At 38.7% G+C, this 16,655-nt stretch overlaps 1 protein-coding gene across 7 annotated transcripts in view; it reads right to left on the bottom strand.

Annotated features, from left to right (window-relative positions):
* Positions 1-761: 761 nt before the first annotated feature.
* BCL7A (BAF chromatin remodeling complex subunit BCL7A) overlaps positions 762-16,655 on the bottom strand; it is a 30,248-nt gene continuing 14,354 nt past the window's right edge. For 5 of the 7 annotated variants that reach the window (XM_074972503.1, XM_074972506.1, XM_074972505.1 and 2 more), the window contains 5 exons: positions 15,813-15,833; positions 10,978-11,074; positions 8,055-8,222; positions 4,968-5,089; positions 762-3,995 (listed from right to left, as the gene is read on the bottom strand). In XM_074972503.1, coding sequence (XP_074828604.1) covers positions 3,924-3,995; positions 4,968-5,089; positions 8,055-8,222; positions 10,978-11,074; positions 15,813-15,833 — 480 coding nt within the window. In that variant the 3' untranslated portion in view covers positions 762-3,923. The remainder of the gene's footprint in view (positions 3,996-4,967; positions 5,090-8,054; positions 8,223-10,977; positions 11,075-15,812; positions 15,834-16,655) is intronic. The other 2 variants (XM_074972504.1, XM_074972509.1) reach the window with 1 other exon arrangement.

Below are 16,655 nucleotides of genomic sequence, written 5' to 3'. Positions count from 1 at the left end.
CTAATCTACAGTCACTTTACAGAAGTTGCACTAATAGTTTCCCCACTTCTCAGCAAAAATTCAACAAGACCTCACTACAGTGATCTGTCTGCAAGTTTTTTTTAAATGTTTTTACAAAATATACTACAGCATATGACCCTGTGAAGTATCAAAGCAATACTCAAGCACTTTAAATAATCAGAGTACATTGCTGGATCCAGTAATCTTGCTCTTTTATTGGATTTGTTTACTCACTACTTTAATTCCATGAGACCACTCATTCATCCATGCAACTTAGCAAGGTCATACTCAAGTAGTATTACAATGCTGTAGTTCAGTGAGAAACAGGAAGATTGCAATATTTGTTTTATGTATTATGGAATTAGACACCACAGAATGCACAATTTTTTAAAAATCTATTTAAAAACTGAAACATTTATTTTAAATTAGAAACAAACTGAACTTCTTAAATTTAAATTTCTTAATCAAAATTATTCACGCAATGTTCATGTTGTGATTTTTTAATTTTATTTTTTAAATGAAACCATTGTACATTGTACAAACCATAGCTACTGATGGAATAAATAAGTGAAAAATTATACTGCTGTACAACACACACAAATCATAAGATGGAAAACGATTAGGTATTGGGGGGGGGAACAAAATTCTTTACATCTTCTAACAGACCCTTAGATATAAAGAACATTCCAAAACATGACAATGTTTATGTATGAAGATAGCCACCCAAAACCAATATTTTATACTGCCTTGTTGATTTGTTGTTTTGTAAGTGCCAGCACTTTTTGGAATGTTTAACAACTACTTTCCCAAGCATAAAAATTCCAAGGAATAGTTCTGCTATAAAATGTTTGGCTGAGTAAATCGCTTATTTGGAAGGCCTTCTCATGTGTTCCACAACCTAAGCTAATTTACTTTTTTGCTTCTAGTTTCTTTTGTTTTTGTAACTGAAGCTCCAACATTCAGCATGTAGCAAGGAAGCACTTCTTGATATTTGCACTAACTCTAAAACATTAGCTGTATGAGAACTTTCAGTTACCTTGAAGTAAATTACAACTCCCCTTCTGCTTCATGTCTCAATGCTTTCAATACACTCTTTTACAGTGAGTTCATAAAACAAATTTCTGGTAGAGATGGGTCCAAGCCAAAACACTGAATCTAGATGTGGTTCCAAACCTCAAGTAGATATGGATCCTATGTTCTGGTCTGATCACATCTGTACTTTCTGGCATTAAAATGTGTTTAATCACACCCACTGGCCCATTAAATATTATCAGGCACTTCAAAGAAAGACTAATAACAGTCTTATACATTATTTTGGATTTCTTCATACCAGGTAATGTCAAGGTCTCTCTTTTTAGAGAATGACACTAACAGGTTTAAGGAACCCAAACCTATCTGCTTTTTCAATAGTCTGTTGTCACTAGAATCTGTGGTGAAAAGAAGATCTGAATGTATTTTGTATAAACTGTAAATAAAAAGTTACTATTTTAGAAATAAAGCCATTAGCAATAGCTAGTTTGTTTTCCAAGCCACAGTACAATGGACATAGTTCTGAGCAGAAGCCACAGGAGAAAAAGAAGGAATTTTATAGTTAAACCTGTTGGTGTCAGTAATGCCAATAAACATTTCTATCTAATGAAAAATTTGAGGTATTTTAGTACTATTTATATTTTTCTTCCTAAAGTACAGGAATCAGCTTTGAAATCAAAAAGCTTACCTACCCCTTCAAAAACTTGTAGAAAAATCAAAATTAAAAACATTTTGGGATGCATCTGAAGATGGTGATCAGTAAACATGACTACTTGTAAAAGGTGGCATCTGATTCATGTAGTTTTAGCATTCAAAATTAAAATGCTAGTGAATGTGTTTTGAAAAGTCTGATTTTTTTTAAATTTGCCCATTTTATATATCAAATAGAATTTTTCTCACAAAATATCAATTAAATCTGAGTGTATTATACATACAAACTGATAGCCATTGACCAGTTATCAACATTTTTAAGCATACACACAATTCAAGAGAGAAATTACCATTCCAATATGTTTATTGTGCAAATATAACTTTTGGCTCCTCAGTTCCTTATGTTCAGAAAGTTAATGGACTTCATGATCTGACCAGAGAACCCAAAAACTTATTAGGGAGCACACTGGTTTCATGAATGATTTGCAACCAAATTTTATTTAGTTTAGATCCAAAAAAGTTTATTTCAACATAAAAGGAAAAATTCCCAAACTGAGCATAGCAAGCCACTTTGGAGTTTAATCCAACAGACATTTTATGGAAGGTCAGCATTGGCTCCTCGCTCCTCTCCTACTCCCAATTGTTCTTCATAATTAAGGTGGTAATTGGAAATGCAATGTAGTAGTCAAAGCTCAAGCCATTTTCACCATTGGAGAATTCAGAAATAAGCAAGTTTACAAAGAGCTAATTATGAAAATGTGTGGACAGAAAGATTTATCATTTTAAAAAATATTTACAGTTCTTAGCTTACACATTCTGCACAATTTTTGGAGATGTGGGATCTGGTTTTAAATTACAAGCCCCATCTCCCTCTGAGAGTGAATGAAGATTAAGGTCCAATCCAGCAACATTTACACCTCATGTGAATATTCCTTAGTCACACAAGTAGTTACCACGGACATGACTCTGTTTTGAAGGCGCTTGGCACCTCCCTAGAAGTAATAAGCCCATTGCAACATCAGGCCCTTAAAGGCCTGATCTAGGTAGATACTTCGCACCTCTAAATGCCATTGACTTGAAGGGAGTTACACATGCTCAGAGCCACTCAAACAAGCTTAGCATAAGCACGCTTCAACATAATTGAAAAGAAAGGATAATTTCTACCAGTAATGTAGAGATTATGGAAATAAGACTTATTTACAAAGACTAGCTGAAAGTTTAAAAAAATCCTAAATACAGTATAGCCTGGAATATATCAGTAAACATCTTATTAAAGAACAGTACAATGAAATCCAGTTCAGTGAAAACGTGATATCAGAATAAATCATTTGCTGCACATCAATCCCTTTGATCCTATCTTTATAGTGGAACTTTTTTATAAAACAATTACTGTACCCAGTACAGAGATCTGGACCTATTACGTAATCTACTTTACTTCTATTAAATTTATTCAGATCTGGAATATAAATGGTAAATAAATCATACTAACTTCCGATGAAGTTAAGAAAAGTTTAAAAGACCAGATTTACAGCTTGCGAATGCCGGGCATTCAATAAAAGGTCTCCACTGTAGTTGCAGAAAAAGAAAATGACGCTTCTTTGTCTCCTTGGACTCCAAGTGTGAAAATGGCTTCCAGATCAATTTTATCTCTATTTGTTAAGTTTTAAGCATCAGGGATTTAAAATAAAAAATAAAACAAAAAACCAGAAAAACTTACTACATGGCATTATACAAACATAGGCCACTTTGCAAAGGAGACAGCTGCAAAACAACTTTAAAAGTTAGCACTGTTTTCAGAACACAAGGCACAAAACAAAAGCAGACATCACGCCAGAACAATGAACTTCACATGAAAGCTAATACCTGACCTGTACCATCCTTAAATATCTTACATTGTTAAATAGAGAAATGGAAAAAAAATAAAAATAAAAAAAAAAAAATAAAACCAGCAGCAACATAATTGTAATTTTGACTTTAGAAACAGTGCGTAGACCCCTCCTGAGTTGTTTACTCCAACCATTTCAGAGACAGTAACTTAAAAGTTCTCAATGTTTGTTTCACAGGAAAAAGTTTTCAGTGTCTGAGAAGTTAAACCTTTGCTAGGTTTTCTTGGATTTTTGCTTGGTAACTTGAAAAGTTAGGAGTTCTGTCCTCATCCAAGAGAAGATGCTTAAGTAAAGTTGTTCTATGATTAAGCCCACTGATGTACCTTACATAAAAACTGATCAGAAAAAATCTATAGTCTAAATCTCTTCAACATTTTGTTGGGAAGCCTCTACTTTCATCTTTTTAGAAGGTGGCACTCCTTCAGAGTCCTTAACAGGAAAGAGAGAAAGAATTCATGTTATCATTGGACTGAATCTTAGGTGCTGTAGATATCAGATTAAAATAAAGAGTGAGTACTCTCATGTTACTTGGGGGACGCAAAATATCCTAGGATGTGAATGACATAACCAAATAAACACACCTCCTGAAATCATCTTTCTAAAACATCATGTTGCTTGGTCTTGTTGTTACCTAGTCACATAGGGCAAAATCCTGATTCCCAGCATGAAGCCACTGCATACACTCCAAAGCAACAGCAGTAACGTGATCAGACTGACTTACCTCAGCTCCATACTCAGCCACAACAAAAAACAAAGACTCAGAAGTTACTCCTTCTAGTAGCAGCAGCAGCAATTTCTCCAGGGCAGGGTGTGAGAGTTTGAGAGTGGGCACATGTGCACTCAGACGTGAAACCACCACCAAGTCTCAGAGAGGACCTGTAGTGCAGATTTAGGTGGGATAATTCCCAAGCCACAGCCCCTCTCCTAGCCATGGCTCTGCAGACATACACATACCTCAAGCCAGAACCTGACCCATCGAGTTTATTAGCATTACATTTTTGCCAGCTCTATTAGCTGTTCTGCTTTATAAAGACAATATATTTATTTCCAAATGGAAATTAAAGGGATACATTTTGGGCACAGCCTACTGGATTGTAAGTAAATAAAATCCTCCTTATTTGGACAGTAACATTTCCTTACATATCAAACTTGGGCTGGTGCAGATGAGCCTGAAAGTGAAACTGATCAGTCTTCTTACTGTTAAAGGCGAATGAAATTGAAATAGAAGGCCAAATGAATGGTGAAAGCAAATCAGATATTAAAAATTATTTAATAGTCCAAGGTGATCTTAGTAACACAGCTAAAGAAATAAATGTAAATGTGGTTGGTCTCCTGACAGTTTTTCTTTAACTTTTTTTTAAAGTTGATATTGAATTCGGAAAAGACATTTGTAAAAATTACCTGAGAGTTTTTAGATGCCTCTGTAGTTATATCATTTTCTCCAGAGGATTGAATTTCTGCTTTCTCTGAACTGTTCATGGAATTTTCCATTGAAGACTGTGAATTCTGTTCATCAGAAGTATCTGAAAGAGTAAAAACTTATTTTAAACATGAAGAATCAACTTTCAATACAAGCTTTTACTCTCTAATGCTAATGTACATACAATACCTTTCATTCAAATATAACCAGTTGTGATTGCATACACATGATCATATCTGAATTAGCAGTGGGGACTGAACCCATAATATTCAGCACCCAATATTACATTACCCAATTTAGCCACTTGAGCTAAACTAAAGAATTCTTTTTACCTATGAGTTACCAAAAGGCAAGCCTTCTCCAGAAAATCTTTTACTGAATGTGGTCTGAAGAGTGATAATTCTCAAAGTGACTCAGTCAGATGCAAGATGTTTGTTTTTGTGGTTTTATGGGGGGTTTTCTCTAAATTGCCATAGAATTGTTTGTGTGGCTATAAAAAAAAACACTAAGTCTTCAGTACTTCCAGATTAAAAGCACTTCGGAGCAGTGGCTTTATTTCCTTTTGTATCTTCTACAGCACAATTTGTGACACTGTTAAACTACAGTTTGGTATTGCCACCCTTACTTCAGCACTGCTGGCGGTGGGGCACTGCCTTCAGAGCTGGGCAGCTGGCCAGCAGCCGCAGCTCTCTGGCCACCCAGCTCTGAAGGCAGCACAGAAGGGTGGCAATACCATGACTCCCCTGCAACCCCTTTTTGGGTCAGGACCCCCATTTTGAGAAACGTTAGTCTCCCCCGTGAAATCTGTATAGTATAGGATAAAATTACATAAAAGACCAGATTTCACAGTCTGTGATGTGTTTTTCACGCCTATGAATTTGGTAGGATTACCTGTCCTCAGAGTCATTCAGACCTGCCAATAATTAGTGTACATTGGAAAATGTTCTAAAATATTTGTTCATTATAAAAATGTTGATTTTAAAGAATTAGGGCCAATTCTTCCCCTAACCTTCCACAATGACTTCAGAATAGTCACATAAGATGTACAGTGGAACAGATTTGGGTCCTTAATTTGTTACCTGCTATTTAAATTCAGCTTGACAATGTCACAATCAGCTATTTGATCAAACAGCATCATTCTCCAATGGATGATGGGTTATTTGGATTTAGAATCCCTAAGTAAACACAGCATCCAACCAGCAAAAAGGCCAGATTAGTATGCATTTTGCCCTAGCTTTTCCCTCTCATTTCACAGTAACAGCCCTGGAACCAACCCAAGGAAAGATTTTCCTTGAACCTAAATTTAGTCATGGGAGATGTACATTATGTAATCGGCTGAATTCACCCATGAACAAGTTAAAGGCAAGTTTTCCATCTGGCAGGAAATCAGCAGTCAGTTGAGAACACTATTTTATAAAATTTGGCTTTCCTGTGTCTACTTTGGTAGTGATTTAACTGCCAAATTGCCCCGCATCTAACAGTTACATTCTAGTCATTGAAGGTATTTAGCATGATGTACATGGTTCTAATATTACTGAGATAACTGATCTAAATTTAAATTGGATATTGGATCTACTGAGTTAAGAACTGAATCAGTAGGAAGAGGTTTGCGAAGGACAATTTAAATGCTTTGTTATGGCAGGAATTTTGCAACCGGATTATTAGAATGCTGTTAAGAGTATATTTTACATATTATAATAGGAGGAGACAATGGTACTTTCAAAACATCACAACATAAGATTTTGCATAAATACACGGCAAATGTTTCAGTTACTAAAATTTTACAAGGCACCAAAGAAATATAGCATTAACAATGTCAGATTTAAAACATTTTCACCAACATCATGTTTGGCTGTTTTTCGGCGCAGCAAATAAAATACATCATGTACTTTTTAGAAAACTGGGCAAACAAATTCAGAGTTAGCTTTAAAAGAAATGTAGCAAAGTGAATTAAAAAAAATAAAGTTAAAATAAAAATTTACACATACAAGTTACAAAATACCAATATTTGTTATTTCCATTTTCGTTTAGAGCCCAATGATGCTAGGTGAAGCGCATCCTCAACTCCCACTGGCTGAGCACCTGGCAGGATCAAGGCTTTGATAAATGTCTAAATGGTGACATACAAAGGATTTTTTAAGATTGGGGTTTAAGCCTATTTTTTGCTTCTTGGTATGGATTAAGGTGGCCTAAAAGGTTTATTTATTTTAAGGTTTCCCTCCTCCCCTGCTTGTTTTTTACCTTAAGAATATCAGGAATGTCAAATCTGATCTTCCCTGCTTTCACTGGAGCATCAATGAGCAATATAAGGGAGTTTATTGTGAGTTCTCAAGAAAGCCCAAGGATGATGAATACAGAAGCAACTTCCTCCTTTAAAATGTCAATTTTCAGTTACTGACATTAGATAAGTTTTACATAATAAAAAGTTTTAAAGAGTCAATAAAAATCTCTTCCCCTCTCAGCAGACCAACTTTCACCAGTTTAGCTCTTGTGATGGAACCATTTCACTAGTTCGCAATCAGTCCTCCAACCTAGGCAGGACCTGAATTTTTAAGGTATAAAACCAAGCAGAAAAATATTTTCCATTCTGTTCTGGAGATGAGGCATCTAGGTGCAGTAAAGATTTCGGACCTGGGCCAGCTACCACTGAAGTCAGTGGAACTCTCATGGAAGAAATTAATTTTGTAATTTAGTTTAAACCTGTTCTTGCTCCCTGTGAAGTCAACAGGAGTTTTAAGTACATAAATAAAATACTTACATACCAAGGACTTTGCTCTGACTGACACAGCAATGAAGTTTAGAAGACTTAAGCCAACTAGACATGATTATGGAGAAGTTAAATAACTAACAACATGTGGACTGTGGCAAATCATCACTTTTGATTTGTGAGCTGTATTTGTTGTTTTGGAAAAATGGACGGTTGTGTTTTGTATCACATGCCAGTCACATTGTTCCACTTTTATTATTGCAGCTTCTTTCTTATCAAGAATGTTGAACTTAAGTGTTAGTTTAAACTAGTGCTTCCTATTAGAAAAGCTGCAGGCACAAGATATATCTATATGCATTACCTTCTGAACCAGGTTGCTCCTTTGCATCTGCTTGAGTTTCATCAGACTTTACTTCAGTGCCATCTGCTTGTGTTGCTGAGTTCTGCTCAGGTGCTGGACTTGAGTTGCTACTGTTCTCCTGTTTTATTGGAGAAGCGTCAGCTATTGAACTCTGGTTGCTATTGTCATCTGGAAAAAAATTCTACCTTGATGAAAAGTGAATGAAATAGGATATTTTGGCTCTTCTTGAAGTTATATACTTTTATGCATCATAGCATAGCTAATATTGGATGTGATTCTACATGCCTTGCACACTCAAGAATCCCAGTGACTTCACTGGGAATATTGGGTGAGCTGAGGACTGTTCAGGTTCACAAATTAGTAGGACTCTTTACACTTAAGTCCCCTTCACTCAACTGACATTCTCTGATGCCCTGTGTTGTACACAGTGCTGCTTAACTATAGTGTATATTTCTTCAAATATGGTGACCGAGGGCTCTAAACAATAACAGCACAAAATTCTTGGATTTATATAATATACATCTCTTATCAGAAGCCAGAATTCTGTATTTTATCAGTTCATCCATCGAGAGCATCAGTACCCAACTCTTAATACTTACCCTGCAGACTTGTATGCTCCTTCATGCCCCTCCCTCTACTCAAAAGAACAGGTGGGCCTTCCAGAGTATCCTGAAGGTCTACAAACCTAGGCCACATAGAGTCAAAGGGAGAAGCAAATTCTAATATCAAGAGCCCCTCAGTGGAAATGCCTTGTCTGCAACCAATTCCTGGGGAAACCAGGGGCTACCTGCTTGAGTGCCTCATCTAATATCATCTGTGGGGGTATCGTCCAAGTTAAAAAACACTCCCAACCACTTTATAGGTACAAACCAACAGCTGAATTGCAACCAGAAACTAACTGACAGCCAACCAGTACAGATCTTGGAGCACAGTTGTAACATAATCCCCTTAAATCAACCTGCTAATCAAGCACATAGTATCCCTCTGCAATAGGTAAAGTTTTCATGTGTATTTCCATAGAGAACACTTATTTTTATTATTTGTATTGATGTGGGGCCTAAAGGTCCAAACTGAGATCAGGTCCCAACTCAGATAGTTACCACACAAAATCGGGGACAGTCCCTGTCTCAAAGAGCTTACAATCTAAATAGACAAAATGGACAAAAGGCAAGGAAAAAGTATTATCTCCATTTTACAAATGGGGAAAGGAGAGAGAAAGATTAAATGACTTGTCCAAGACAAAGTCACACTAGAAGTCTGTGTAGATGGGTGACAAAGCTGCAAACTGCTGAAGCTAAAATTCTGCATCTTCAAAAGATCAAACCTTTCTACTCCAACTCAGATGGGGAAGCAGCTTTGGCCACTGCTGCTACCTAGACATCCATAAGTTAAGGAATTTCAACATGGCTGAGCTGTACAGATGCCATTTTGATAGAAACCATGGTAACACTCAATTCACCTTGCTTTTCTTAATCTGTCAGCATTTGTTCTGGGAACTGAAAATTTTGTTTTCTGGTTTGGTTAATTTTATCAAGGAGAAGTCTTCCCAGTGGCAAATACTACCGGAGAGTAGTGTTTTTTTCTTGGAACTGAAAGAATAATTTTGCCCCAATTCTTAACTTGCACTGGTGTAAATCAGGAGTAACTCCATTAAAGTCAATAGGGTTAAACAAGTGTAAACCTGACACAAGTGAGAGGAGAAGCAGGTGATCTGAAAATAAAGCTTCTCCATTCTTCATAACATTAACCCAATCTGCTTATTTCATCATATCAATTATGTATGGCACAAAGGAACTTTCATTTTCCAGGAGGATTCTTAGCAAAAGTTCTCATGAATTTAAAATCTTGCTGAAGATTCAATTACTTGTCAAGAAAGTCTCCTGTGTTATTTTTGTTTGTCACAGCTCAAAATTAGGAATTCTGTTTTAGATGTTATTGTACACAACATTCAAGCTAGCCAACAGCCCAGTCTCATAGCCACTTCCTTAATGCTTTGCATTTCTATAGCCTTCCATCCAAAACTCTCCAAAATGCCTTAAAATCCTAAATTAGGCATCACAACACTCCTCCCGACAATTTATTACAATACCCATACAGTACAGATAATCATAGCTGAAGTTGCAGAAGAGATTCCATTGTAGCTCTCTGCTTTCATATTCTGATGACTTCCTGAAATATTTACTTTGGGGATGAAGTTGTGTGTTTAGTCTCTCCCCACAATTTTTTTTAAGCAAAATTCTTTCAGCTCCTTGGGAGTTTGGGGGAGGGCGAATAGGTGTGTATATAAATGACCATGTTTCTTCCCTTCATAGGTTATTAAAAATTACTAATATTGCACACTATTAAAACATACTTCAATGGACAGTCTCTGCTTTGCTGAATTTGAAAAAGTGGTTTCAAGATAAATTCTCATATTTAAATGCGAAACGGTATTTTATTAGGCAGTTACCTGTGCACTTCAAGGACAGACACACTGTGAAGACATATGCAGCTTGTCTGAGTTAGCAAATACATACACAAGAACTCACTAGCTTTCCACTGCCAAAGCAAGCAGTGTCTGTAAGCTGCACAAGGTTACTACGTCACTTAGATAAGTGAAACAGCACCTTGGATACTGGGCTTATTTTTGTTTTGTCCTTTTCACGTTTTATTTCAGTGTCTTAGCTCCCCTCACAGAAGACAAAGGGATTTTCTTTTACATGCAGCCTGAGTGAAAACTGCATTTACCACCATCAACGTTAATGACTTATACCACACACTGATCTAGTGCCAGGCATTTCTAATTTTTTTTATTCTCACTTGGCCAATTCTGCCCTCATGTACGCATCAGCGACTCCTGTTGATTCCAAGAGGAATCTTGTCCATTGGTTACTTCCTTTATAACAGTGCATGGAGTAGCTTGGGCTGGTCACGTCCCACTCACCATGCATGTCCATCATCCCTGGAGAAGAGCTATTCTCTGGAGTGGTCACTTCAGAGCCACATTTTTCATCTTTGCCTTTTTTCTTATTTTTGTTTTTCTGAAAAACAAAAACACCCCCCAAAAATTAAAGTCTCCGAATTGTTAGCCAGGAAAACAACATCCATGTGTTAGTGTAAAACTCTCTCTTTCAGCTCAGTGCATTAGTCCTGTAAGCATATCATGCTTATAACTTGCATGTGGGAAATAAGGCCAAGTCAAGAATTACCAAGAACACTGATGAGGCAGTCATCATAAGAATCTCTGAGAAACATTTATACAGTTTATTCTTTATGACCACTGAAGCACACACAAAAAAGCAACTATTACCAGAAGTTCTGCTAATGTTTAGTGTTTATAAACAGTATTATTATTATTTGTATACTGTAGTGCCTAGGAGCCCTAGCCACAGATCAGGACACCTTTGCTTTTCATCTTCAAAACCACTGCACAACATAACATCACCCTTGTGAGGTAGCTCATTATTATCCCCCCATTTTGCAGCTGGAGAAATTGAGGCAGAATGCGCCAGTGACTTATCCAAGGTAAAATGAAGGAGCTGCATAAGAATGAAGATTAGAACTGGGGAGTTGCTGGTTGCCAGCTCTGTGGGCAGACCAAAATACCACACCTCTCTCTTTGTAACAGAAATTTTACCATAGCTTACTGCAGTCCTATAACCAATAGCACAGGCCCTAGCAGTTTTGCACCTTTCCCTAGTGCAGTCATACTACTTTGTAGTCGAAAGCCCACCTGTACATTATGCTTGGGGGCAGCTCTCTTTAGAGAGCGGAGTAGAAATTTACTAAAGAGAAGTATTTGAACATGTACTTTGTTCGCCAGAGCTCTGCTGGCCTTCAGAACACCATGAAAAACTCATTTTATTTTCAGCCAAGCATCTGTTTTGCCTAGGGCTAAGACCGTGGAGGAGACTTCCCCCACAGCTAGTATATCCGGAGCCTTGAAGGTATATAATACACCAACAGGCCACTCCAATAGGTTATAATTTAATTTATTATGCACATTAAGGTGTTTTTTGGGTGCATTAAAATAAAGTATTTTTATTCCTGTTTTTCACAATTCCCAAGAGCTACAAAGGCAACTGGAAAAGGAAAGACAAGATCAAGAGAATTCCTGCCAAACCGAGAAGGCAAAAGCAGAGGCAACGTCATTAGAGTAAGGGTTGGGATTTGGGAATTCTTTACATGATTTCTGACTCTGCCACTCTGGAGCCTTGAGTAAATCAATTCCCTGCTTTGTACCTCAGTATCCTATTCTGGAGAATAGGGATAACAGTGATCTACCTCACAGTGAAGTGATGAACATTTCTGGTAAAGCACCTTGAGATCTCTAGATGAAAGACTCGCAGGCTGCAAGTGCCAAGTATTTTAAAGAGTATGAAGCGGTTCTGGAGAGAGAATGGAGTAGGGGTAATTATTTCCTGGAAGGGCTGTATTATGAAGCAACAGCCTGCTCCAGGTTATCATCTAGTCACCTAGGACACAGCATCTTCACTTTTTGCATGGATTTTTGAATGTGTGCATGACGGTAATGGTGGGGGACTGAGAATTTTCACATGGAAAGGATGGCTGTTTGCAGCCTGCCTGCCTCCCTCCCAGGCTGCTGAGACTTCTCCCTTCTCCATATACAATGTAGTTTCTGCATTAAATCTAAAAAGTGGAGCAGAAGGGATTATGAGAGAAAGAGAAATCCCAACAGCAGCAAGACAGTCCTGCATGCACACACCCCTGCTCCATGTCCTGTGTAATAGCATGAGCTGCAAAGTTAAAGTAACAAAAGAGATGTTTGCATCCATCATGTGGAAAATCCGTGTCTAGAAAGGGATGCAGCATTTTCAATTAGGAGATGATGTAATTGGTCTCCTAGGAGAAAGTGCCAGCTGCGCTGCTCTTGGAAAACCCAGTTCCTGCTGAGAGGAGAATGAAAAGCCAGACTCCAGGAAGGGAGAAGCTCAGTAATCAACCCATTATGGTCAGGCAACACTCTCCAATGAGGGACAGAAACAAGAAGACAATCAAGTATGGTCTTAGGCTGCAAAAGAATCTCAACAAGACAGACACTGGGGCACTGTTCCCTATCCTTGGAACAAGGTGTTTTTTTCCCTATTAAAATATACACCATAAATACAAACAAACACTTACATATACATATTTCAGAAAGTTACTGACAAATCTAACAGCTCTGGATCAAGGAAGCCACACTTTCCAGAAGCACTGTGTTGTTTCTTTTCAGAGGGAGCAAAAGGGTAGCAGGTGAGTGAACAGCTCCTATACCATCCCACCAAAACAGCTCAGGTGGCCCTAGGAGCACCTTGTGCATTGATGGGGGAGAGACACTAACCATACCCCCTAAAATGGCATACAAGTTCCTTTGGGGCCATGGAGCATTGCAGGGCACATTAGTAAGACCCCCATCCTACCATTCTAATGAGCACTAGGAGGGTATCTTAATCTGCTTCGGTGCATGCAGGCCAAGGGCAGGTGGAGAATAATCCTTGTGCCCAATTAAAAAGACCAGATTTTGCCCTCCCTCCTTTAGGTTCTCTAATAATGTATAGCTCTTTTCTGTTCAGGGATTTCATGTGCCACAAGGCAGAGACCCTTTAATCTTAAACAAGGCTGCAACAGCATGTGAATGTTAGAATGACCTAGTTTCAAAGGGCCTCTGTCAATTAGTTTTAGACTCAAAATCAAGGGTTATTTGCCCAATATGCCAAATTATGGTCCAAATACTATGACTGGTTACATGTGAAAGGACTCAGACAAACATTGAGCCTCACTGACTGTAATGAGGATCCGCCTATGCGGAGCTAATATGCTCATGCAGAATATGTCTATGAACTCAGTTCTAATGTACTATGAAGGACATTTTAAAAAAAAAATGTCAGAAGTATTCTGCTGGATACAGGCTTAGATGAAGGAAAGTTTGCCTGGAAAAACCCTAGAAATTGTAACCCCCCGTCTCAAATATATTTAACAAAGCACACATTGTAACAGCAATCATTTTCTCTGTATAACAAGTAATCCAATTAGTGCCAACACTTATCAATGAGATAAAAAGTTTCTATACAGAACACTTCTGTGAAAAAATAGGCATCCTAACTGACGAGAGTTTATTTCACACACAAGCTGTTCAGCTCTGAAGAAACTTTTAAATACAAGAGACTCTCTGGAAATCTTTGCAGCATGTCAGCTAGTGAAGTCTTTAGGGCAACTTTCTGTATTGTGATTACATTTACATAGATGTTCAAGTCAGGCATGTTAATTTAAATATCTCAACCATTCAACAGCTGATGGAAGGTGTTGTGCAAGTCCATGAGGGAACCACGTAGCCCCAGCAATGGATGCAGCCTCCAGGTATATCATCTACATCTTCTAACTGGCCACAGTAGCAAAGGGGAAAGTCACAAAGGCCCCCACTTATAGACATTTGCAGCACACTTGATCCGTCTACATCTGAGGCAATTAAGCTTTGCCACAGATGGCTTGGAAGGTCAAAATCAGGGGCTGGACTGTTGAATAGGCATTGGCTATGCTTGCAGCTTCTTCTTGCCATCTAGTGGTGATACAGGTTCTTTAAAGCAGCGGCTCTCAACCCGCAGCCCAATTAGCACACAGCTGAGGCCCAGCTGTGTGCTAAAGGCCACGGAGCCACAGGGTCCAGGATCACGGCTGCCTGGCCGCCCAGCACGGCAGGGGCTGGCCTCACGTTGCGAGGGTCTGGGGCTGCTGGTCAGCCCCGCAGAGGGTCCGGAATCCAGGGGCTGCCACGCGGGGTCCGGGGGCTGCCGTCCAGGGTCGGGGCTGCCAGCTGCCACATGGGGTCAGGGTCTGGGCTGCCGCCAGGCTGCCCTACAATCCAGCCCTGTGCAACTGGGTCCAAGGTCGGGGCTGCCCGGCTCTGTACAGCAAGGTCCGGGGTCCCTACTGCCCAGCTGCTACCCAGCCCCCATCCAGGGCTCCACTCCTGGCCCCACTCTGTGGAGGGGTCTCTGGGTGGGAGCGATGGGCATAGTGGTCTGGGGGTGGCAGGCTGTGGTTCTCAACCTGCGGCCCACAACGATAAATAGGTTGAGAACCACTGCTTTAAAGGAGCTGTCTAAACAGGGTGCCTTGAACTGAAAACAGCAGATTGGCGGATTAGAGATTTCCTTAAATGGGGTAGATGTGGCATGTCTTGCACCTTAAGGAGCAGATTCTGCAAGGCGACTGAAGTCACGTAAAGAAACAGGTTCAGTTTAACATAACCTCAATCAGAAGACAGAAATTGGGTTTTGAGTAGTGTAAATCCAGGCTTCAGACTTTTTTGAGAGCCACTATTTTGGACATTTTACTAGACCAGTGGTTTTCAACCTTTTTTCATTTGCAGACCCCTACAAAACTTCAAATGGAGGTGCGGACCCTTCTGAAAATCTTATACAGTGTGCAGACTCTTGGGGATCCACAGAACACAGGTTGAAAACTACTATGCTAGATAACAACCACCTTTCGCTGACCCCTTAGACGTAGTCTGTGGTCCCCCAGGGGTCTCTGCAGACCACAGGTTGAAAACCAAGATACTATTAGTTCCATCAAACTGCAACTTATTTCACACCTCTGTTATAGATTTAAAACAGTGGCAACATGGTCCAGTGGATAGGTTACCAGACTGGGATTCAGAAGATCCAAGTTATATTTCCCTGCTCTGTCACTGACTTACTGCAAGACCTTGGGTAAATTACGATTTCTCTCGGCACAAATTTATCCACCTGTAAAATGGGAGTAATAATGCATACTTACCTTTGTAAAGAACTTTGAGATCTACGGATGAAAAGATAAGTGCTATTAATTTTTATTTTCATTATATATGCTGTTTTATGCCATGTGTCTATCACAGCAAAAAAACAGTGAATTCACAATGCACTGCACAGTAAGAACATCAATATGCTGCATGTGCAATGCTTATTTATCAGGAGAAAATAGCCATTACAATAGCAGAGAACATGCTATACTGCTTGGCTTGAGCATCTTAATCAATACAATAATACCTCACATTTCCATAGCACTTATATACCAAAGAATTCTAAAACACTTTATAAACGACACACGCACACAGAGGAATCTCTTTATAAGACACTGAAATAAAGGTGTCTCTATTGTGAGATGTGGCAACCGTAACGATGCACAGCAACAATACATACTGTGCACAGTTAGCTGCACAAGTTACTTTCCTCTGATGATTGTATGGGTCTTTCAAAAAGAAAAAGGTGAGATATTTTCCTAGTTGCCAAAAAAAAAAAAAATTATGATTAAATTGGAAAGTGGGAATGCAGAATCTATAACTAACTATTTTAAAAAACTGACTTGCTTTCAAATCTCTTTAAAAGTCATGTATTAGAGTGAGACTTGGGGGGGAAAGTGCTACCTTACTGAATCACCAACATTATCTTCTGCAGCAACCTCAGTTTCCCTTGGAAATCTTCTATTTAAGTACTAAGGCCCAACCCAATATTAACTTTGAGATCTGAGGACAGACAGTATGTCCCCTTACGACCTTGACTAAATACTGGTCTGCAGTTCCAAAACTTCTGATGAAGTGAGCTGTAGCTCACGAAAGCTTATGCTCAAATAAATTGGTTAGTC

The sequence above is a fragment of the Natator depressus genome, chromosome 15 (genome assembly GCF_965152275.1).
Source record: "Natator depressus isolate rNatDep1 chromosome 15, rNatDep2.hap1, whole genome shotgun sequence".
Taxonomy (NCBI): domain Eukaryota; kingdom Metazoa; phylum Chordata; order Testudines; family Cheloniidae; genus Natator; species Natator depressus.
Note: the sequence above shows the minus strand (reverse complement) of the source record. Positions and strands in the feature narration are given on the sequence as shown.